This window comes from Saccopteryx leptura, chromosome 7 (assembly GCF_036850995.1).
Source record: "Saccopteryx leptura isolate mSacLep1 chromosome 7, mSacLep1_pri_phased_curated, whole genome shotgun sequence".
Lineage (NCBI taxonomy): Eukaryota > Metazoa > Chordata > Mammalia > Chiroptera > Emballonuridae > Saccopteryx > Saccopteryx leptura.
Window position 1 is genome coordinate 33464425 of NC_089509.1, and position 24445 is coordinate 33488869.

Consider the following 24445-nt stretch of genomic DNA (forward strand, 5'->3'; position numbering starts at 1 on the left):
TTTGAAGCTAAGTTCTGCTGCTGACCCATTATCTCTCTCTTACTTCTCTGTTAGCCTCAGTCTCCTTGCCTGTAGGAAGAAATATAATAATACCTACTTTTTTTTTTTAATTCGGTGAGAAGAGGGGAGGCTGAGAGACAAACTCCTGCATGTGCTCTGACCAGAATACTGCGGGCAAGCCCACTAGGGGACGATGCTGTCCCCATCTGGGGACATGCTCACAACCAACCTCTTCTTAGTGCCTAAAGAGGAGGCCATGGAGCCATCCTCAGTGCCCAGGGCCGACTCACTCCAATCGAGCCATGGCTGCAGGAGGGGAGAAGAGAGAGAGAGAGAGAGAGAGAGAGAGAGAGAGAGAAGTGAGAGGGGGAGGGGTGGAGAAGCAGATGGGTGCTTCTCCTGTGTGCCCTGGCCGGGAATCGAACCTGGGACATCCACACGCTGAGCTGACGCTCTACCACTGAGCCAACTGGCCAGGGCCTAATAACACCTACTTCTGAGAATTGTTGGGAGGATTAAATGAATGACTTCAGTTTTTACTTAGCTCAAGCACTGGCATATAACAGGCATTCAGTGATTGTAAGTTCCCCTTTTTCTCTATCTTCAACAGTCTTCAACAGTGCAGCATCTTGTGGCTTGAGAAAGTCACAGTAATATACAAGAAAGGACTATAACATAATGAATATGGCTGAGTGACATAGAATTAGAATTAGCTTTTTGGAATGAATGATCAAATAAATACTTCTGACAATTTGGGATTCCAGGATATAGAAAGTGTGCCAATTATATTTTCAAGTGAAATAGGTTGATCTACAGTCTGTTATCAGAGTCACCTGGATACTGGGCTCCTGAAGGGCCTTGACATCAGCTGTCTCAACAAACGCCCAGCACAGGTGGTTAATAAATGTTTATTAAATGAGTGAACAGGTGAATATAATGCATATTGTGGATGATTCCGTGGAAACATGAGAGCACTTGCTGAACTATGACACTATTGTGTCCAAAAGTTTGATTGGGTTTAGATCTGGTTTATTTTCCAGCCTGTAATTAGAAGTGTACAGGTTTCAATTCCCTTCCCTTTACCTCTGACTTGGTTAATAGATTCTTCAAGGACATCTAACTTCTCTATGGGGCCAGTACCTGTTTCATCGTTAAATATACGCATTGAACCCAATTACACAGCAGACATGAGTCTGAATATCGAATTAGACACGGCATCTGATAGCTAATGAGATTAAGCACTTTGAACTTGGAAAAGACTGCCAGGCACATCTCAAATTCAGTGTAACGAGTGTTCATTATATTCTTGTTGCAAGGATGGCCCAACCTTAGGGCAGCATGAGATTCCTTAGTTATTCCTACATGGTCTTTCAAGGACAGGAAGAAAAGTCCATGTTTGTTGCTAGGCTATACTTTATTGATGCTCTGAATAAAACAATAGTGTATCCTTTGAAGCAGTACAAACATAGTAGAGTCTACTGAGGCTTGAGGGCAACCTACTGATTTAGCACTTTTCATGATTCAGGATTAGGTACTGGAATTTAAAGGAAAAAATTCACTGTGTCTGTTTCTTGGTTTCAGTGGCAAGTTCTGGCTCTCCTATTGGGTCGTGCCTGTTCCCTTTAGTCCCCAGAGTGCCCAGCATTGTGCTAGTTAAGAAGTAGAAACCATTATCTGTGCTCTCAAAGAGCTTTTAATTTAGTTGAGGAGGCAACACGAGAATTTGCAGACAGCAGAGAGTCGGAGAGCTGAACTCTGTGAGAAGCTGAGCGCTTCCTGCACTGGCGGAGAGGGCCCTCAAATTAGAGCACTTTCATTGATCTTTCCTCCTTCTGGCTCCCAGCGTTTTATTTTTTAGTCTTTAATTACTCTTCCAAAGTACTTTTATAGCACTATTCAAAAAGGATATTTATAAGTTTTAGAAGTATGAGCTGAAATCACCCAATTATCTTGGAAGCCTATTTAATGTCCATGATTTGCGGTGGTAATGAGGGAAAAGGGAGCCCCGGGGTGGGGGGGGGCAGACCAATCAGTTTCAGCACATCTTTGGTACCAAGAGTTTTGATTGATCCAGCATGAATAATTTAACGACTTTATTTGTATGTGGCATGCAGAAGAATTGATAATTTAGGGAAAGTAATATTCTTTCTTCTTTGCCTGATGTGCAACATTTTTTTAATCGTATGCTCAGTTTAGTGGCAGCTGGACTAGGCAGAGCCAAAGGCCTGAATGGGGTACATGCAAGATTCATGTCCCCAGAGCATGATAGTAAGTTCCCTACAGAACTAGAAGGGAGCATTTTGGCCAGTGGAGTCACTTGAATACACTTCTGACATTCAATGAAGAAAGACTCAAATCACCCCTTGTTGGGGGCCCTGTTGCCAGAATACCATTAGGGTTAACTTTTGCTCTTGAAGGGAGAGATAGTGTGGATGACAGAAGTTTAGCCAGAGACCAGATTCTCATCCATGTTGGTCATTTCTTAATGTTTTCTTAAGAGACCAGAGCTTTTCAAAATATACAATTTAAAGCTTTTAATTTCTCTTTCCCTACACCCCCACTCACAAGCAGGGGAATAGTCTTGCCAGTAGAGGGGAAGGTGTCCTGTGGCAGTCGTGTTTCCAGAAGAAGGTTAATGTTTTATCTGGGAGCTAGGACTCAGAGCAGATGAAAGGTGTAACAGTTTTATGTGTCAACTTGGCTAGGCTGTCGTACAGGATTATTTCATCAAACACTTATCTAGGTGTTGCTATGAAGGTATTTTGTCGATGTGGTTAACTTTAAGGTGACTTTAAGTCAAAGCACATTAGAAATCCTGCCCTTTGTGACTACATGGATGAACCTTGATGGTTTTATGCTAATAAGTGAAATAAGTCAGATGGAAAATGACAAAAATTGTATGATGTCACTCATATGTGGACTATAAAACAAAACAAATGAATAAACAATAATAAATAATAAACAAAAAGTAAACTTAGAGGCAGACAAAAGATCAAGAGTTACTAGAGGGTAAGGGGGGTGGAGGGAGGGCAAAACAGTAAAGGGAGTCAACTGTGTGGTGACGGATAGAAATATTTGGTGTGGTGAGCACAATACAGTGTCTTAGATACCAAATTATAATGTCACATGCCTGAAACTTCATGTTATAAACCAGTCTTACCTCAATTAAAAATAAAAACAGGCCCTGGCTGGTTGGCTCAGTGGTAGAGCATTGGCCCGATGTGTGAAAGTCCCAGGTTCAATTTCCGGTCAGGGCACACAGGAGAAGCGTCCATTTGCTTCTCCATCCTTCCTCTCACTTTTCTCTCTTGCTTCTCTCTCTCTCTCTATCCATCTCTTCCTCCCCCATCCTCCATTGAAGTGAATTGGCCCCAGGTGCTGAGGATGACTCCATGGCCTCCGTCTCAGGTGCTAAGAAGAGCTCAGTAGTTGAACAATGGAGGAATGCCGCAGATGGGGAGAACATTGCCCCCTAGTGAGCTTGCCAGGTGGATCCCAGTTAGGGTGCATGCCAGAGTCTGTCTCTCTGCCTCCCTTCCTCTCACTGAATTAAAAAAAAACCCAGACACACACACACACAAACAAACAAATGAAAAAAACCACATCACCCACCATTATTTTGATGGTCGTCATCCATACAGTCAGTGAAGGACTTAAGAACAAAAATGGAGGTTTCCTAGAGAAGAAATTCTGCTCCAAGAATAAAAGTCTGTAATATCAAGTTGTGCTTCAGTTTCCAGTTTGCTGATCTGCCCTATGGTTTGCAGACTTGCCAGTTCCCAGTCATATGAGCCAAGTTCTTCAGATAAACAAACGAACAAAAAATAAGTGTAAGGTGTACCTTATATATCATAAGATATATATTAAGATATCTGTTTACCCATCTATCACCTATAGCTATCTATCCTATTAGTATTGTTTCTCTGGAGAGCCTTGACTGAGAGAAGGATGGTTAACTATTCTCTTCCGCCCCTCCTGGGAGGATTTCAGTCTCTCTCTTCTACACCATTCACAGTGCAGAATCACACGTTACAGATGTATTCTATGCATTGGAGATGTGGGGTTGTCTAGAGCTCCTTGTTCAAATGCCAGTACTCTACTAAACACCTGGAGAGGGAAGGAAAATGCTGAAAACAAGAGGATAGGGAAGTACTGAGAACAAACATCTTTCTAGCTCTTCCGTGAAAGACAAGATAATTAGGAGAAACACCAAAGGCAATTATTAAGGAATTAGGTGGAGATGGGATATATCAGGATTCAGAGTGACGTGAACCAAGTGGTTCTAAGATTTCCCTCTTCAACAGGGTGATTCACATGCCAAATTATGTGGATGCCTATAGTGTCATCACGTATGGGGGCTTAGCCTAAGTGGTGGAAATGGACATACTCAGCAGTCTTAGAAGCCCCACCATGTGTTTCTGAACATGTGATCTGCACATTCAGTGAGAGCAACCAAGAGTTACTGGGGAGGAAATAGCAGAGTGCTGCTCAAGGCCAGGGAGCAGAGTCCCGCTCCTTCTGTTCTTCAGTGGCACAGTCTAATGGAATCTTTTCTGGCTTAACTGTCTCCATATGGGGATCTAGGTGGAAGGCATCCTGAAACCTCTGCTTTCTATCTGCTGTACTTGGTCTGCCTTCTCCAAAAGAGTTTAACATTCATTAGCTTTGAGGTCTTCTAAAAACTGGGTCCTAATTCATGCCTTCTGGGAGAAGAGACATATTTGGGGCAAAACCAGATTATATATGATTTCAGTGGTGTTTCTAAAGCAAGCTGAAACAAAGAGAAAGTGCAAAACAGATCTCTGATAATTACACCTTTAAGAATCGGCTCCTTTGTGCCATGAGGGTTGTGCTGTTACATTGTAAACCTAAGATTAATGTTCTTTTCCTAAGTAGCCTTTGGTTAGGATTTTACTCAGTGTTTGCTATGGTTATAACTGTGGAACAGGCATTTATTTCTGTAAACAGCTTGGAGCCTCTGGCTGAAAAACCTGTGGTCCTCTGGAAATGAATACCTAAGATACTTCTCTACTCTTTTGTGAGTGATCAGGTCACATTGGATTAATCAAATGTTGTCACAGTGAGGCTGACCCATTGACTCATACAGATGATGAGTGAGCAGTAAATTCATGGCGGAGTAAGGCTCCTGTAGATTACTGGCTTGTTTTCCTCCATCAGGGAGAGAGTGTCTTAGAACTGCAGGGCTAGGCGGTGTCATTACGGCTGTATAGCTTCAGCGAGGCAAAATTATAAAGAACGTTTCTTAATTTGTGCTATACTGACAGTTTTGTTTCCTCATAATCCTGAATGAAATTCTTGTGGAGTCAGGGCTGAGCAGTGTGTATGTGCATGTGCTCACAAGTCCCTGAATTGTGTCCACGTGTAGTTGTGAGTGCCCAGGACCCATGTGGATTCTCTGTGTTTGAACAGAGCATCCAGTTGCAGTGCTGTTTAGTGTGGTTACAGCTAGCAAGTATGGGGCACGTTCCAAAGTAAATGAGCAAAGAGTATGAAAACTGAAAGACACTGGATTGCTCTGAAGAGGACAAAGCCCAAATCTACTAACGCACTGACGGCAACCTTCACACAGGACGAAAGAGTATTGTGAGTGGCAAAATTAGGTAAAACCTAATCATTAGGCTCCTTATTCTATAAATCTTCTTAAAATGTATGGTTAACAATAAAAGAGATTGTACATGTTCAACATCCTTTTACTCTAGCTCTTTTATGGGAATAAGGGACTGAGACATTTTTTATTTTACTTCACAAGGCTATTTCAAGATTCTAGATGAGAGAATATTGGTTCTATTTAAAAAAATAACCCCAGACACAGAAATTCAGTGTCTCTCTTAGTAACACTAATTTATTCATGATCTAAAAGTTCTTGTATCTGACTTGGTTTCTTTCTTCATCAGCTTATTTTTTTTAACTTACTTTTTATTGACTATAGCATACATATAGTAAAATGTATAAACTTCTGTGTGTAACTCAATACATTTTTAACCCCCATCCAACATCTTAGAAATCTCTCTCCTACATCCTCCCAGTTAATACCCAACTCTTACAGGCATCATACTGACCTCTTTCTTTATTTTTTTTTTTAGATTTATTTACTGAGTTGGGGTGGGGGGGGGAGGGAGAGAGAGAGAGAGAGAGAGAGAGAGAGAGAGAGAGAGAGAGAGAGAGAGAGAGGGAGGAGAAGCGGGAAGCATCATCTTGTAGGAGTTGCTTCCTGTATGTGCCTTGACCAGGCAAGCCCAGGGTTTCAAACTTGGGACCTCAGTGTTCCAGCTTGATGCTTTATCCGCTGCGCCACCAGAAGTCATGCCCATACTGACCTCTTTCAACATAGTTTACTCTTGCCTATCTTTGAACTCTATATGGATAAAGTCATTCAATACTGTTTTGTATCTGGCTTCTTTTATGCAGCATGCTACCTTTGAAATTCACTACCTTGTTAGGTGTAGTAGTAGTTTCTTTATAGTCACTATTATGTTGTATGAATATAGCAAGCACATACCTATCTATTCTACTATTGGTGGACTTTGATTTGTTTATATTTTGAGGATATTATAAATGAAGTTACTATGACATTAGTTATCATATATTTAGGTGAATAAATATCATTTCCATTGGTTATACCTATGAGTGGAATAGCTAGCTTATAGGATCTGAGATAATTCAGGTCTAGCAGAAATTATCAGAGTTTTTTAAAATATTGGAATAATTTGCACTCCCTCCAGTAGTAATTGAGTATTACAGTTTCTGCACATCTTCATCACCATTTAGTATTATCAGTTTAAAACGTTTTAGCCATTTTGTTGGGGGGATAAAGGCATCTCATTGTTGTTTTATTTTGTATTTTCCTGATGGCTAATAATATATATAATGTATATATATATAACAGAATAATGTTTTATTCTTCATTTTCCCCATTTTTAAATAGTTTTGATACCTTTTTCGTGAAGTATCTGTTCAGATCTTTGCCCACTTTTTTTTTTACTGCTTGTCTGGTTTTTTCTTACTGATTTATAAGGGCTATTCTGGTTAAGTCCTTTTATGTATTGTGTATAACTTCCCCCACTTTGTGGCCTATGTTTTAACTTTTTTCTTGTTGATTTTTATGAAGGGAGGCTTTTAAATTTTAATAAAGCCAAATTTTTCTTTTATGTCCTATTTAAGAAAAATCTTTACTTACTCAAGGATATTCTGTTTTCTTCTAGAGGTTTTATTGTTTTACTTTTCACATATGTGTGTGATCTGTCTAGAATAGACCTTTTTATATGATATTTGGGGATTGGATAAAGGTCACCACTCCACCCAGGACTGTATTTTGAGAGGGCCATTCTTTCCTACTGTACTGTACGGGTGGCTTGTTGTAAATCAAATGACTGCATAGCTGCATAGCTGAGTGTGTTTCTGGATAATCTAGTCTGTTTCTATTCCAAAGTTTCTGGAATCAGTTTTAATTACTGTGATTTTATAATAAGTGTTCATATTCCATTGTATAACTTTGTTCTTTAAAATTATCTTTGCTCTTCTTGACTTTTTTTCTTTCTCATAAATTTTAGAATCAGCTTATTCTATACCCGCATTCAAACCTCCTGGGACTTTATTTGAGACTATTTTAATGTGTACAACAGTTTTAGGAGAACTAACACCTTTCCCTCTCAATGTTGTCTGCTTTCTTCATAGTCCACCTTTATTGGTGGACTAGATTTAGAGGTCTGAATGAGGTCTGGGGCAATGGCATGAGACATGGCTTCCCACCATCGTTCTGAGTTCCAAATAGGAGTTGGACTGTGCATCTTTCCTCCATTCTCTGGTTGTTTCCATACCATCTTTGCTCTGCGCTGGGCCCTGGGACAGTGACCAGTTTGGATAAATACAGTGGCCGCCATTGCCTCTGGCTTCCAGTTACATTGGACCAGTGGGGAGGGACCATGGCAGATGATCAGAAGGAGAGAAGCAAGTGAGGTCAGAGTCTTGGTTTCTTGACTCTGTCCCTGCAGGGTAACTTTGGGTGGCTGTGTCCCTAGATGAAAGGCTGTTACTGCTCCTGGTGGGCAGCCTTCTTCCTTCAGCCCCTCCCTCGCAGCCTCCTCAGCCTGAGGCCGGTAGTGGCTCCCCCATAACTAGTGTGGGCTATGCCTCATCTCTTGTCATTTCCCAGTGTCCTTCCCATACCTCTGTTAACTCTTCCCAAACCATGCAGTTTGAGTGAGCCATGTGATTCCTGCCAGGGCCCTGGTTACTGTAGAAGTGGAAGAAAATAATTTCCTGGACAGCTTAGAAGAACTTTGAAAATGAAGACTGTTACACCACTGATAACCCTGCTGAGTCCGCTCACCAAAATGTGCTCTGGCCAAACCTGCCTGTGTGTCACAGAGAAGCGCGCTCTCTCTCTCTCTCTCTCTCTCTCTCTCTCTCTCTCTCCAGTATCACCAGGAATCATCGAGAGGCTCTTTATGACTTAAAAAGTGAGATTAGTAGCCTCACTGTGTGCCCTTAAATGTCCACAAGCATTTTTAGCTGTGGGTTATTTTTCACTTCCCGACTTGCCACGTCCATAATAGATGCTGCGTGTTTGTGCTTGTATCTGAGACACACCCACGCCACCTGAGGGTGTCAGGGGTGCCGTGAGGGTGTCAAACTGGCATAGACATTAAAATAATAATAAAATTGCTACTGTTTGAAAAAGTAGTTGAATTACCTCTGGGGACAGCAGCCTCAAGCCACAGTGAATGAAGGAGAATTATACTAATTCTTAAGTGGAGCCTTACATTGAAATAATTTAAGTTCTCTTTTGACAGTTGGGTTATTTAGTTGTCTGCTTTAGGAATTAATTTTTGGAATAACATCTGTAGCACTGGTGAAGACTGCTGAATTTCTTTCACTGAAATAGAAATCCTGTCCACAATGTCATTTGATGACAACAGTAATTAACCTGAATCACACATCGGATCGTGCTAGCAAATATGACAGTACAATGACTAGTGGGATTTAAAATGAAAAAGTCAATAGCAAATAAAACAATATCACATACTTTTAAATGAAGTTTTAACCTTCTTAAAAATAAGTAATAAGTGAAATTCTATCAAGGTCCATTTACTTCTTAATTAGACGCGTCTGCATATGTGTTCATTTCCACACGTAATGAATTGAGGCGTGCCTTTTTGTGTTTAGTATGAGCTTAAGCCATTGCCTTTGTGCTCACTAGTTGCCCCCCTTTTTTTTCTTCTTTTTCAAGTGACAGGAGGGGAGATAGAAAGACAGACTCCCACATGCACCCCGACCAGGATCCACCCAACAACCCCTGTCTGTGGCCAGTGCTCTTCCCATCTGGGGCCACTTGCAACTGAGCTATTTTTAGTGTCTGAGGGGGAGGCTCCACATAGCCATCCTAAGCGCCTGGGGCCAACTTGTTTGAACTAATCCAGCCATGGCTGTGGGAGTGGAAGAGAGAGAGAAAGAAGGGGGTGGGGAAGGGACGGGTGGAGAAGCAGATGGTTACTTCTCCTGTGTGCCCTGACTGGAAATTGAACCAGGAACATCCACATGCTGGGCTGATGTTCTACCACTGAGCCAACCGACCAGGGTAGAACATATACTCCCTTGAGTTCAAACATATACTCTGGCATCAAACCTTCACCCCCACCCCATCCATATGCCCTAGAATGTTACTCCATCTCTATGCTAGCAATGGCAAATTGGTGACTTTTAAACTTGTTTGTTGATCTCACACATTATTTTGAAAAATTGTTATGAACTAAGAGACACAAATATAAATGTCAATTTCTGACTGTTCTTGAAAAAATAGGATGACCTGAGAACAGCGGCCCTCTATTCTACCATGGTAAAAATTGGCTGTGATGGGGGCATGTGCTCAGCAGGGAGCCATGGTTTACCTGGCTAACTTACTCGGTTAAGTGACCCGCCTGGCCAGGGGCATGTGTCACATATGTTCAGCAAGCACATTAGGGATGATTCTAGGTAGTGTGAATAAGAGAACAGTTGATTTGTATGATTTCAGTCTGTATATTTTTGGTAGAAGAAACTATAAGCTCTGAGGCTGGAGACCTTGTCTCATTTATCTTGGTATATGCAGTGTTTCATAAATGTTAATTGAATTGGAAGGAATCTCTACTTAGGAAGAGGAATCTGAATGTGGTATAAAGATGTTTAAAGGTGAATACTAAATGTTTGAAAAATGCTATAACCACAAGTTATACTGAGAATACAGATTAAGATGAAGAAAGAGAATAGAGAAAGAGGTGACCCCAAGAAACAATTCGAATAAAAATCCATTGGATATAGAGACTGGCAGGAGGTAAAGGAGAAAAGGAAAATGTGAGTTTGGAGCCTTAGGAGTAAGTGGGACCACTAATCCAGCTCGATGAGAGGGTGGTGGTGAAAGTCACAGGGTCTTCCCAGTGACTTTCTTTGATGTGAAAGGAATGTATTTCTGATTTAGCTGATGCTGGTGCCTGTGCTCAGAATCTTTCCCGGGTGTTTTTAACCCCAGGGCTAAGACCATCAAGAACACAGTCTCTGTGAACCTGGAGCTGACAGCAGAAGAATGGAAGAAGAAGTATGAAAAAGAGAAAGAGAAAAACAAGACCTTGAAGAATGTTATTCAGCATCTGGAGATGGAGCTAAACAGATGGAGAAATGGTAAGGAAGGACGAGAGGGAGAGCGAGCCACGAATGTGTACTCTCTTTTTCCTAAGACTGTTGTCCTCTCAGCACTGGGACTGAGTGATTATGGGGGGCCTTGGTCCCGCCTTGAGACAACCCGTGTGACTAAGCAGATGTTTCTCATTCCCTAGCACAGCTCCAACCCCTGCCGTGTCACTTGGCTGACATACATTCTTAATGGGCAAGTGACTATTTACAAAGTTGCCTTAATCCATTTCCAGTGAGATGGCCCTCTCTCTGTCATTGTGATTTGCTCTTGGGAAGCTGTCTTTGAGAATTAGAGAACAGTGTCTAAGACTTTGTGGTTCAGATTGCTTTGATTAAATGAAAAATGTCATTCTCTCCATTGCAAGTTTTCTAATGATTTGAAGTTAAAGTCACCTCTGGTGACTAAAAGAATATATTCTTTTTTCCCCAACTCTTCTTGCTCTGCTTCTTCAGAGACAGAAATAGAAGCTCCCGAAGAAGCCTGGTGCTAAAATGGAGTCGTAAAGGCTTGTTTTGTGCTAGTTGTTCTTTTCCCCCCAAACATCCTCTTTGGTGTGTTCTACTCAAAGGAACTATCTGAGAGAGCTGACACGCAGTGCACGGGTGGGATGTAGGGGAGGCGTTGAGGAAGGGTTTCCAGACCCAAGTGCAAACAGATTATTTCAATGGTTGTAGCATTGTGACGGAAGTTAGAAGGTAGAAGTCCTTTTTTTTTTTTAACTGCATAAGGCCGGTTGGTGTGTGGTGTGTGTGTAGGGGAATAGCGGACAGTTGGAAACCATTCTTCAGATTCCTCACTGCCATGCCCAGTATCTACCCCCTGGTCTGCAGCAGGCCTCAGGGCTGGGTAAGTGTCGGAGCCTGGGGGCTGTTGTGCAGGATCGGGGCACCCACCTGCTTGTAACTGTGGGGTAAGCAGCAAATCTTCTTGTGACGATATGTTTGCCGTAGCTTTCTGCTAGGAAGGGTGGGTGTCTGTGAGCCACTGCTCAACTGGAAAGCCATGATGTGACAAATCAGGATTCAAGACAGGTTCAAAAACTGACCTAGTAGCCTAAATAACACGATTCTTTTCTTTTTGGAAGATTTTTCTAGGTGCATACGTGTTTTGAAAGCTGCTAGAATAATTGAGTAATTCAGCACCTGGGGCTGGTGGATGACGCCTTGTGATTTGGCAGGAGTGGGAGAGTGGGGTGGGATGCTTGGCGAGGCAGGAGCTGCCGTGTGAAACTGGGTTCTATTTCTGGGTTCCCCTTGAGTCAGTTCTCTGCTGGGCAACTAGAACATTCAGTAAAGCCTTTTGGTAAAGGGAGGGAACTGGCCTTAGAAATACTGTGGAGTAGGCAACTAGCCTTGTGTTTTCTGTTCTTTCCTGTCCCTTGCTAAGCTCTAGCCTTTCAGTTCTCCATCCCCTGGGTCTGCACACTGCCCCGTTTGCCTGACCCACCTTATGCCTCGCATCTTCTCTGGGGGGGCTCTCCACCTGCTCTTGGACTTGGCACTTGGTATCATTTTAACTGTTTGTCCCACTATCTTGCAAATCTACTCGAAATTTTACTGTTGTCCATGTCTTATAGGGTGAGATCCTATGTATGCCCTTAAGTTCTATAATTTGAAGAAATTAATATATGATTTCTGGCACACGATGGACTTTCACGACTGTTTGCTAAGTAAACATAAAGCAGGGCTGGAGATGAAAGGGTGACAGTCTAAACATAAAGCAGGGCTGGAGATGAAAGGGTGACAGTCGGACGTGGCCTCTGCCATCACGAGCTCACAATCTGTTGGGGAGGCAGACCCAGCCAGGATAATAAAGGTGAGCCAGCAGCCTCTGCTGTGTGCCACGGAGGGAAAGTGTGAGGTGCCAGGTTGGTAAGGTGACAAAGCGGGCCTGACTTGGACCGAGAAGTCAGAGAAGGTTTCCCCCAATAGCAACACAGGGAATCAGATCTGAGAGAAACAAAGCAGTAAGCCAGGTGAAACAAGAGGTACAAGGTGGAAGTCAGGGTGGAGGTGGAGGCAGCGCTGTTCCAGGGTCTCTGGGGGGCGGCAGCAGGAAGGCCAGTGTGGAGAGCGGAGGTGGGGGCTGCAGGCTTGAGATAGGTGGGAGGGGTGGGCAGGCCTACTCTGCAGGGCTATGCAGTCTTTGTTCAGGATTTTAGTCATTGTCTTAGAATGAATGAGGAGCCATTCAAGGATATTAAGCTGCAGATCATATGGTAAGATTTGCGTTTTTGAAGATTCATTGATTGTGTTATAGAATGGATGGGAAGGAGAGAGAGGAGGCCAGGAACCAGGTTGGTCATTTAGGGGTGAGATTTCAGTAGTTGAACTGTGAGACAGGGCATTGGAAAGAGAGAACTCGGGGAGGTGAAATCAGCATGGCTTGGAGAAGGATTGGCTATGGAGAAAGAGCATGTCAAGTCGCTGGCTTGCTGAGTTGGGTGGAGGGCGGACCGTGCACTGAGACAGGAGAACTATAGAGGACCCGGGCTGGAGACAGAGGAGATGAGTAGGGGACTGTGGGTGTGTGGGGGACGTTCTAGATAAAAATGTCAAGTCAGATCTGAGGTCTGGGACTGAGAGGAGCTGCATCAACTAGAGGGAAAAATTTGAGTGTCACCTATCTTTAGGGAGAAATTGAAGGCATGGGTAGGAGTGAGGTCCCCTATGGAATAGAGAGAGAGGATAGGGAAGAAGAGAAGAGGGAGATAGTCTTGCAAGATAGCCACCTCCTATTACCATGTAATCCTTGAGTGGCTGTGAGCGAGGAAGGAGAGCTCTTTTCCTTCCAAATTAACATTTGCATTTTAAAGGTGATTCTTCTGGAAGCAAAAGTTCTTGAATAAAGAAAACCGATTTTAGTGATATGAATTCAGGTTGGCGGAGTAGTCCCTTGACCAACTATGAGTGAGTCTATCTAAAGGATTAACTATGTATCATCACACATGCAGCAAAAACCCCAGGTTTTTTGTTACATTTCTAGGCTGGTGTTTAATTCTCAGGGAACCTGTGGTTTGACAGGTTAGAGAACTCCCCCAAAGTGAGTCTGTCCCTGGTAGAGCTGCGGTCTGAACATAGGGAGCTTGACTCTCAAGTTCATTCTTCTTCCATTATCTGTACAGTCCTAGTGGTTCGTGTTTAAGCCAGTCAGATGGGACCACACCAGAAAAGGAGGGACTTGTGCAGTGTCCCCGTGCATCAGTTCTAATTCCTGTAGTCATGAGGCATGGCTGGTTCATGTCAAGTATAGAACTGGGATTTTGAAAGATGGAGTGCCTTCTGCTAAAATGAAAGTGACAGGAAAGTTCTAACATTTGTTTGAAATTTGACACACACACAGTGGTTGTAAACTTGCGAGAGCATCTACTTAGTTCACCTCCACTGTTCCCGGGCCTCGGCATTTCCACTCTGCGGTCTGAACAAGTTAAAAGAGCGCTGTCAGTAGTCTGAGCTCTTCCCCGGGGAAGCTTTCTTTCCTTGCTCGGTGTGTTTCTAATTTAGAGTTTGGCTGCCCTGCTCTACACCAGCTGCGGGAAAGTGTGAGAGATGGAGTGTGGCAGAAAGCAGTGTGCACGTGTGTGCGTGCTTGTGCTTTTTCTGTAGAATGAGGTAGGTGTGCAAAAGAGTGGGAAAGGTAAAATAGTATGATATCTCAGCAGTAGTCGGGTCCAGGTGTAGGCGATGTAAGTAAGTGAGGGGAGGTGTGTCTGATACAGTCTGTGGCAATGGGACCGCCACAGGACAGAACATTCCCCATGCAGAGTCGTTCCCATTACCTGCCTGTAGGCACCCCCACCCCAAACTCTCTTCAGCCCTCGGAGCTTAATGGGCTCCTTCAGAATGCAGGGCTGGCATTTTCCCTCTGGGTGGAATGGAACATGGATTCTCAGAATATGGCCTGTGACTCATAATGCATATGCTACACCAGCCTTAATTCACGTCTGCCGCCCCACTGGGGCCGCTGGCTAAGGGCATGTGCATGGTGGCTTAGGGGAGGCTATCTATACCTTGTTTCTGTAGAGAAGGAACGAGCAGAGCCATCACCCTCTTGGTTTCATTCTCCACGGTGCCAGCGAGGGTCCTTGGGTTGCAAGTGACAGGAAGTGACCCTGTCTGGCTTAAACAGAAAGAGAAGGCATTAGAAGGTCTGAGTGACTCCCAGAACTGAGAGAGCAGCTGGGGAACCAGTCTCAAACAGTGAAGCTGGGCAGCTTCAGAGACACGGGCAGTGGGGAGAAACCGACAGGGCTCAGGAAGGGGCGCCCCAAGTGAATCCCTGTGAAAGCGTTTCAGCCTTGCATTATACGTGTAAGGCCCAGAGGCCCCAGAGACATGGGGGGCGTGGCGCTTGGTGCTGTGCTGTGGCTGGGGAAGAACAGAATGGCCTGCTGTGCTATAGGACCCAGCTACCCTCATTGGAGGAGGCTAGTTCCTCACCAGGAGGAAGTGAGACGCCTTTATGAGAATGGGTGTTGAGTGGCTGAAAAACCACACATGGCCACCACTATCTGCTAGTGACACCTTGTGGGCTGAAATCTAGTGACAGTCTTTTTTTCGAATCCAGGGGCCCTGTTGGCAACTTTATAGCCTTGTGGAATTTTTTTTCAGCCTACTTGCTTAAGGACAGATAGAGTGGGCAGCAGGCAGAAATAAGGTTATTTCCCCCCAGTTTTGTTGCTTGTTGATCATATGTATGGAAAGGACTCAACCCCAGAAATGGGTATAGATTTAGGTAGTTGGATTCAGAGTGAGTTACGGCTGCCACTGCCCCCAATCCATCAAGAAAACCACGCAGGCTGGGAAGGGGTGGTTGGAAGACCAGGGGCAAAGATGCTCAGGGTGGCTGTCAGGTGAGTCTCACAGGCCTTCTTCTCTGCTATGCCTGTGAGTTTTGCCCTTTGAAAAACAACTTGGGGGCTAAGTCAGAAAGGGAGGCCCTGAAAGTCCAGGGGTCAGGAGGGCCGGGAGATGGCCTGACAACATGGCTTAACTGCAGCATCTCTTGAGTGAAATACTGTATATAACAGAGTCGATGTAGATTTATCCCATCTGCTGAAGTCATGTGAAAAATTATTTCATCACAGGCTGAGAAGGCATGGAAAAATCGGCAGTCTCTCAAGCAGATTTGTTCTCCAGATTTAAAACCTGCCAAGCCAGCAGGCTTGATTCCCTCATGAGCTAAATCTGTAACCTTGGGTCTGATTGCAGCTCTGTGAAACTGCGGCCTCCATACTTGGAACACAATTTGCTTTTTTAGCATTAAATATGTAGAAGATGCCCCCCCATACACACTCAGGTTCATGATTACTACAGAGATGCTCAGATGTTAGCATTTCATTGGAGAGATCTAATTTGTAGGCCCTCTTGCTCCTTTTGAGAGCACATCCACACTGATAGAAATCGACCGCTAAGAGAATGGTGGGGCCTAGGGAAGAAGGCAGCAATGTAGAGGGTACAGAGTCCAGGGTGACTAGTTTACTAGAAAATTACTCCAGGAGGGATTAGAGAGTGTCTTAAGCAGCTTACAATATTTTTAGGAACCAGAGTGAAAGATGCTATTTGCGTGCAAAATAAACCCATAAAGAAATGATTTTTTTAACCTCACATTTATATAATGACATCTTGTAGCCAGCTGCTCTTACCCGTCTGGCATCTCAAAGATTTCCTTTCAATTTCTTTGATATAGAAATTACCAACCATTAGGTCTGCCACTGAGCCTGTTTAATTGGTATTAAAGAAAGCAGTCCCTTTGCCAGCTCTACTGTGGTTTCTGGCGGAAGCTGGGAGTGACCAGCAGCAGAGCTCTGCCCGGAGTTGAGAGAGAATGCAATTACCTTTCTGTGTCCTCCAGAGGCTGCGGGGACTCGACTATGGAAAGGATACCCAGCTCGTTGCTACTTCATGTGTGAAATTTTAATGAATTACTGCCACTCTAATGGTTTTCTCTCTTTCTCTCTTTTTTTGTATAAACAGGGAAGCAAAAAGCCTGTTTTGGAGTTTTTAACTAATTCTGTAATGAGAATTTTTGATTAGTGTGTCATTCTTGTTTATTGCAATTGATGAATTTCTACTTTTTGTAGAAATGTTATTTATGCCCTCTGGGGGGGTTTCGTTTTATAATTAAAATGCTCTGCAAACCTTATAGGTATGCTCCAAGTGAATGTTCCTGTGTAGCACAAATCTTTTTAGTCCTTAAAGGTAATTACAGCTGACAATAGGAAATGCCAGAAATGCTTTTTAAAGACAGAAAAGGTTTCTGGTTAGGGGAAAGGGAGAGCTTTCATTCTAGAAAGTCAAATGCTTTACAAATTATAAGCTCTTTCCCTATAGATAGTGAGTATAAAGCTTCGGGATAAACTGAGAGATTCGCATTTAATGCAAAGAAGAATAAAAATAAAGATACTAATTTTATGTTTGGTAATCCTTTTCTGTTCTCCCCATCACCAGGTTTTAGGGCATCATTCCTCCTGGTTTGTTTGCAGCTGTCTTCGTTACAATCAGTTATTCTGTAATCACCTCGTGGGGGCTTCTCAGGAGATTCAGTCTGCAGTGCAGGGAATATTCTCGATTAAAGTGGTGAGATTGCCATGGAGACAGATTGCCTAGTGTCAGGTCGAGCATAGTGTTGGGAATTTACAATCCCCAGACGTGTTTGTGAGCTGGACAGTGTAGTTACCAGGACGCTTCTGGAAGTCATTTTCTCCGTCCTTTGAAGGACAGCAGTGTTTGGGGAAACCAGCTCTTGGTCCCTCTCCGGGCAGGAGCTGTGCTCTCCACCCCCCACCCTGTCGCCCGCTGCCTTTGTTCCTGCGTGTTGCTGCTTTGTTCTTTGTGCCCCAGAGGCTGTTGCAAAAAATAGTCCCGACTGCCTGACCTTTAGAATATACACTGGGAAGAGCGCGTTGTTTAGATGTAGCTTTGTGGGGGACGTGTTGATGCTTTGATTCAGAGGATTCTTCAAAAGAAACCAGAAAATTTGCTGCAGGTTTCAAATACTGTCTTAATAATAATAAAAGTAAACCTGAAAGGCACTCGCATAGATATATTGTTTTATTTTTGGAGATGAACTCTAACCACAAAGGTATTATGAAGACCCCAAAAACACTAATCTCAGAATAAATAAAAATAATAACTTATCTGCAAAGCCTAAAAAAGTTGACAATTTGTCAGAGAGAAGAGGGCTTAAGAAGTGGACTTTAAACAATAATACTGTATCTTTTTGGGGTTTTAACATACTATTTTAATTAATCTTCAGAATAGTGTTATATTACGGGCATTATTATTTCCTCTCCTTTATAAAAAGCAAACCAAGGCCCTGGCCGGTTGGCTCAGCGGTAGAGCGTCGGCCTAGCGTGCGGAGGACCTGGGTTCGATTCCCGGCCAGGGCACACAGGAGAAGCGCCCATTTGCTTCTCCACCCCTCCGCCGCACTTTCCTCTCTGTCTCTCTCTTCCCCTCCCGCAGCCGAGGCTCCATTGGAGCAAAGATGGCCCGGGCGCTGGGGATGGCTCTGTGGCCTCTGCCCCAGGCACTAGAGTGGCTCTGGTCGCAATATGGCGACGCCCAGGATGGGCAGAGCATCGCCCCCTGGTGGGCAGAGCGTCGCCCCATGGTGGGCGTGCCGGGTGGATCCCGGTCGGGCGCATGCAGGAGTCTGTCTGACTGTCTCTCCCCGTTTCCAGCTTCAGAAAAAAAAAAAAAGCAAACCAAAAGATGTTAAGCAGGAGGTGGGCTTATGATTAACTACATCTGTCACAGGAGCAGCACAGCTTAGAGTTCCGCCACAGCACTGGAGAGGCTGATGCAGTCTGTCAATCACTTAGGGAGCTTCATGTCAGCATTGTTAGCCTGTTGAACCTCCCTAGCCTGAGGTGTACTTGGTGTTGCCAGGGTGTTCCTCAGTGGGAGAAGAGAGCAGCTTAATGGGGAGTGAAACCAATGCCTTTGTTTAGAGCAGATAACTTGCCGGTAGGTTAGGGAGTTTCATTCCTAGCTCCTACCTGCCCAGATATATGATAAATTGCAATACATATTGGGTAGCTCCTGAGATCACACCAGCCTTATGATATCACTGCCTCTCTGGCTGTTTGGAACCAAAGAACACAGGGAAATATCTCTTCCAGATGTTTTTATATCTTACCTCTAGACTTGGGGTTAATTGGCCTATGGATAGTATGACCATATTCTGGCTGGTTTATGGTCTAGCAATTAAGAATTTTACCATCACCTGATCAGGATGTGGCGCAGTGGATAGAGCTTCAGACTGGGACACGGAGGACCCAGGTTCGAAACTCCGAGGTTGCAGGCTTGAGCGTGGGCTCATCTGGTTTGAGCAAGGCTCACCAGCTTGAGCCCATGGTCACTGGCTTGAGCAAGGGGTCACTCGGTCTGCTGTAGCCCCTGGTCAAGGCACATATGAGAAAGCAATCAATGAACAACTAAGGTGCCACAACGAAGAATTGATGCTTCTTATCTCTCTTTCTTCCTATCTGTCCCTATCTGTTCCTCTTTCTGTCTCTCTCTGTCTCTGTCACAAAAAAAGCTGGAAGATCAGTTCATACTGCACTGGATTGCCATGTTCACAGATTTCATAAGCTAGGACTGAAAAATTAGTGACACAATTATGATCAAAATGGGGAAGGACATTTACCAAAGTATAAGTGGTGAATTTGTCAGGAGAAGAACAGAATTGCGAGGTAGGATTGAAGGAGGAATTTCAAGATTTAGTGTATAGTCTATGGTTAGAAAGAGGTATGTGTGCATGCATGTATAGGTTTTAAAATTTTTATTTTTTTTAAGCAAAAAAGAATACTTAAGAACTAAAACATGGTACTGCTTTTATGGACTGGGAATTTAGCATACTCTGGAGAATATAAATCCTGTGATTGCATGAAATTCTGTTTGTACACTAAGGTTGATGGCTGCTTTAAACCTGGAGTTGAAACTGAATGAAATACTGATTTGGTTCAGGTTCAGTTCAGAAGCTACTCTGATATTCTGGTTTTGTTTCAGGTCAATAATTTTAGAAAAAAGTTGGGTGCAGTATAGTCTAGTTGAGCTTTAGAAGGAAAAGCATTGGCTCAGTTTTATATTTAGTAAAGTAATAGTTTATTCCAGGTTTTACTCTGTTTCTGCTTGAAATGGAACTGTGATACAAAAGTGAAATCCTTAGGTATTCATTTTATTTGACATGAAGGCCATTTGTGATTTTCAAGTTTGATGATGTAATCTTAAGCAGGAAAGGCAACCAACCCATCACAAAGTGTTTTGTTTATACTGAGATAAATGTATGTAGATTCCGGTGGGTTCTTTAAGTCATGATATATACTGTTGATGAAGTCACGGATTAGGACCTTGTTCTGTTTTGTTTGTTTGAGAACTTTCCTCTGGCTCAGAACAGTTTTCCTGGGGAATTAACACAAAATGTGTCTTAATGGCTAAGTGAAGTGAGGCTTGGAACGTTAAAAGTACTAACTGATTATAACAAACTGAGTGTGAAGTTAATGGTAAACGTGGTGATGGGGAAAGTATGTTTGGTTTCGGTTTGCTTTCCAAGAAGATATTTGAGAGACTCAGTTGGGCCACATGGTTTTCATAGAATCATTTTAATGCAACCTCGCTTTTTGCAAGGTGATTTTCTTTCTGGGGATAGCCATTGGCCAGGTTGAGAACTTTACCTTTTTCCTCAATTTGCATGGTCAGACTTGGTAATGCTTCTTTTGAAAGCTCAACAACACTTCTCTGCAGACTGAGAAGGGGTATGCAAGGTCTCTGCATGATATTCTAGATTATTTTTTATTTTATTTTTTTTTGCATTTTTCTGAAGCTGGAAACAGGGAGAGACAGTCAGACAGACTCCCGCATGCGCCCGACCGGGATCCACCCGGCACACCCACCAGGGGCGACGCTCTGCCCACCAGGGGGCGATACTCTGCCCATCCTGGGTGTCGCCACGTTGTGACCAGAGCCACTCTAGCGCCTGGGGCAGAGGCCACAGAGCCAACCCCAGCGCCCGGGCCATCTTTGCTCCAATGGAGCCTTGGCTGCGGGAGGGGAAGAGAGAGACAGAGAGGAAGGCGTGGCGGAGGGGTGGAGAAGCAAATGGGCGCTTCTCCTGTGTGCCCTGGCCGGGAATCGAACCCGGGTCCTCCGCACGCTAGGCCGACGCTCTACCGCTGAGCCAACCGGCCAGGGCCAGCTGCTTTTTCTTTCTGGGGATGACCTGACACCACAGGAAATTAGTCTATTTGAACTCTTCAGCAGAGCCAATTAATTCTGACTTCCTGTAGGAGAGAGTGGTTGATAGTGGAAGGTGTGAGCGGTGTCGGTCCGCAGCTACCTGGCTTCCTGTAGGAGAGAGTGGTTGATAGTGGAAGGTGTGAGCGGTGTCAGTCCGCAGCTACCTGGCTTCCTGCTTCGGATTCAGAGAGCTCAAATTGAGAGGATTTGGGCTCCAGTGTTTTATTAAACAATGGTGAATTTGTTCATTGATGTGGTTGTTTCTATTAATGAAAAACTAACCTAATTAACTGGTAATTAGGATGCCTCAGAGGTCTGTTTCCCTTTGAATCAGTCACTAGAGAGAATATGAGTTTAGTCAAGCCCCAGCGTATTCCTCAGAAGGGAAGTGTATGCAGAAAATTCTTAGTGTCACTGCAAGTTGGGTTAGGTAAGAGCTTGTGTGGTTGACAGAACCAGTTTTGATCAATTAACTATAACCTTTCTTGTCCAGTAGAAAGAACACAAACCGTAGATCTCTCTAACAGCTCTTTATTGTGTTCTCTGTGTCTTTTTCACGGCATGACTATTTTTGGAGCTCTTCTTGGAGGGTTGCAAGCTGAATTTCTTCAATTTCCAACTGCTTTTGGCTGTGTTTGTAGGAGAAGCTGTGCCTGAGGATGAACAGATCAGTGCTAAGGACCAGAAGACCCTGGAGCCCTGTGATAACACCCCCATCATCGACAATATCGCTCCTGTTGTCACCGGCATCTCCGCAGAGGAGAAGGAGAAGTACGAGGAGGAGCTCTCCATTCTCTACAGGCAGCTGGACGATAAGGTCTGTGGCCCGAGATGATAGTCCGTACTCTGGTACAAAGATGAAAGGGGGCAGGCCTCCGAACTATGGGCCAGAAGCAGCAGCAAGCCCTGTGTTACTGATGTAGGGCTGCAGACTGATGTGTATTTCTATCTTCCTAATATTTACCCTCGCTTTTCATTAGCCAGAGCTCTTGATTAGACAGATTAGGGAACTTGATTCATGTGGAATGGAACTTTCATGGATATTTGACCGGAAGAGTGAAGTGCTGGCCTGAATAGACAGACAGTCTTCACTTCTAGAAACTGGAGTGGGCTGATCACTGCACAAGATCTTTCGTTCTCTCCTCTTCTCTGGGCCAATTCCTCACCTCTGTGCAACTCCAGCAGTGGTCCCAGCTGTAGGGACAAGGGTGGGGCTCCAGGAACTCAGGTGTGTGCTTTCATCATATAGCTCTAAGGTCTGGGGATGAGATCTGGGGATGGTGGTGTGTGGTCTGATGGTTTCTACCTTACTATTAAAGCTGTTTTCAGGGGCATGCTCTTGAGTGAAGTAGTTTGAACATGCTGATTAGGGGTGTCTGTTTTTATGGCAAACGTTTGGGACTCAAATAGTCGTGTCAATGCCTGAGTTGGAATAGAGGAAAAGAGATGTTGGAGAGCACTGTATATAGTTCATCCCCAGTGGATGTCAGGCTAGGAATCCCAGAGGCGCAGGAAATTAAATCCATGTTTCACGCACTCTTGGCATGCTGCCCTTGGAATATTCTAAACCTTTCCGTTCATTTCATCAAGGTTGCTGATATTTTTAGTCTGATTTCATCTTTTCTGCTGTGGTTCAGCTCTGAGTGCTCAGGGACACCTCTGGCTTGGATGAAACAGCTTTGTTATGTTAACATTGCTATTAATCTTATAGACCTCTCTCTAGAGTAAAGCTCATAATCTGGAATCACCTTTACAAGGGAAATGGGACTGGTCACCTTAAGGAAGCTTATTCTGCTTTGAGTTTGTGACTCTGGGAATTTGCCTTGTAACCTTGGTGTTAAACTGAGGTCACCCTACCCTCTGGTGATGTATTTAATAAGCTGTTCACACTGGTGAGAACTGGGTTAATTGCCCTTTAGGCTCTTGACTTACTGTCACCCTTCCATTCCTACCCAGGTGTTTCACACAAAACCTCAAAGGAAAAAGGAGAAAAAAGGAGATCAATAATAAGTTACCAGTATAGGCAATTTCTTGATTTCTCCAAAGAAACGCTATTGTTTAAACGTACTCTAATATTTTTCTCATTTTAGAGTTTTTGTTTCATTTTTAACAACCCCCAAAGAATCTTAGATGAGGGGTGACAACCTGATTCTATGCTCTTTCTCTACGGGTAGACAGACACCTTGCCACGTTTGGAATTGGGGTCATTTGCCTTTGTGGCAGGAGGCACTTTCATTGATCTGAGAGACTTTAGAGGTTTGAATCTGGCTCAGGAAAGGAAATAATGAGGACACAAGCTCAGAGTGATGCAAATGCCGTGCCTGGGGCTGTTCAGTCGGCAGCCCTAGAATCTGCCTCCTGACGAGCAGCCTAGGACATTTTCTGTCATATCATTTTCCTTTAGCTTATGCTTTCAAAACCTATGGAAAGTGCACATTTGGAGGTTAGCATTTGTGGTCCATCCCAGGGTGATGCTGAGAGAGCTGGGAGAGGACTGAGCCCCAAAGCCTCAGCCTTCGAGGGCACCAAAGCTAGTGGTTTGACTCAGTAGCTCTCCCCGTGGACTGCCTTATCAGCTGCCATTCTTATTTGTCCTCTCTTAAATCTTATAGAAGGTACTTCATGCTTATGATGATGGAGGTGGTTTGATACTTTTGAGAATACATGAGTTGGAATATGATACCTTCATAAATTATTGAGTGGTAGAGCTGAAAGTATCTAGGTCTAGATGAGAAACTAGCCCAGGTTGTTCACATGATTTACCCCATTGAAATCACCTGTCAGAGCTGCAGTGAGGTGACACAGCTTCTGACTCCCAGTCCACTTTGACCTTTCCTGAGGACCACGTCAGTCCTCATGACCCTGTGTAGACTGTGGTGGGAACAGGCTGCACAGTCTCCTCTGGCTGCCCTCTCTGCTCTGTGCTGTCCTTCCAGGGGTCTAAAGACAGGGGATCTCCCAAGGCAGTACCGTGTGATGCCAAATCACACACTTTTGCGTCAGATCTAGAACTTAAAATGCTGAGACCTTATGCTGATAACCTACCCGCTGAAGATGTTTTTTTACTCATTTGCAACATGGAGCTCATGTCTGTTACTTCAAAAGTGCACAATGGGGATGAAAAGTTCCTAGTATAGCCTGAGCAGGTGGTGGTACAGTCGATACAGTGTCGACCTGAGACACTGAGGACCCAGTTTCAAAGCTCCAAGGTTGCTGGCTTGAGTATGGTATCATCAACATGATCCTGTGGTCGCTGGCTTGAACCTAAAGATGGCTGGTGTGAAGCCCAAGGTTGCTGGCTTGAGCAAGGGGTCACTGACTCAACTGGAGCCCTCCTGTCAAGGCATGTGTGAGAAACAATCAATGAACAACTGAAGTGCCGCAACTACGAGTTAATGTTTCTCATCTTTCTCCCTTCCTCTGTCTCTCTTTCTCTTTGTCTCTCTCTCACAAAAAAAAAAGTTTCTAGTACATAGCAGATGCTCAAATATTACTTTCTTTTCTGTCTTCTCTCTCT

The 24445-nt window shown here is 44.0% G+C and overlaps 1 protein-coding gene across 1 annotated transcript in view; it reads left to right on the forward strand.

Moving 5' to 3' along the window:
* Positions 1–24445, forward strand: part of KIF5C (kinesin family member 5C) — a 163410-nt gene that overhangs the window by 85918 nt on the left and 53047 nt on the right. Inside the window, exons 11-12 of the mRNA XM_066345085.1 lie at positions 10526–10674; positions 21570–21745. Of these exons, the coding sequence (XP_066201182.1) occupies positions 10526–10674; positions 21570–21745 (325 nt within the window). The remainder of the gene's footprint in view (positions 1–10525; positions 10675–21569; positions 21746–24445) is intronic.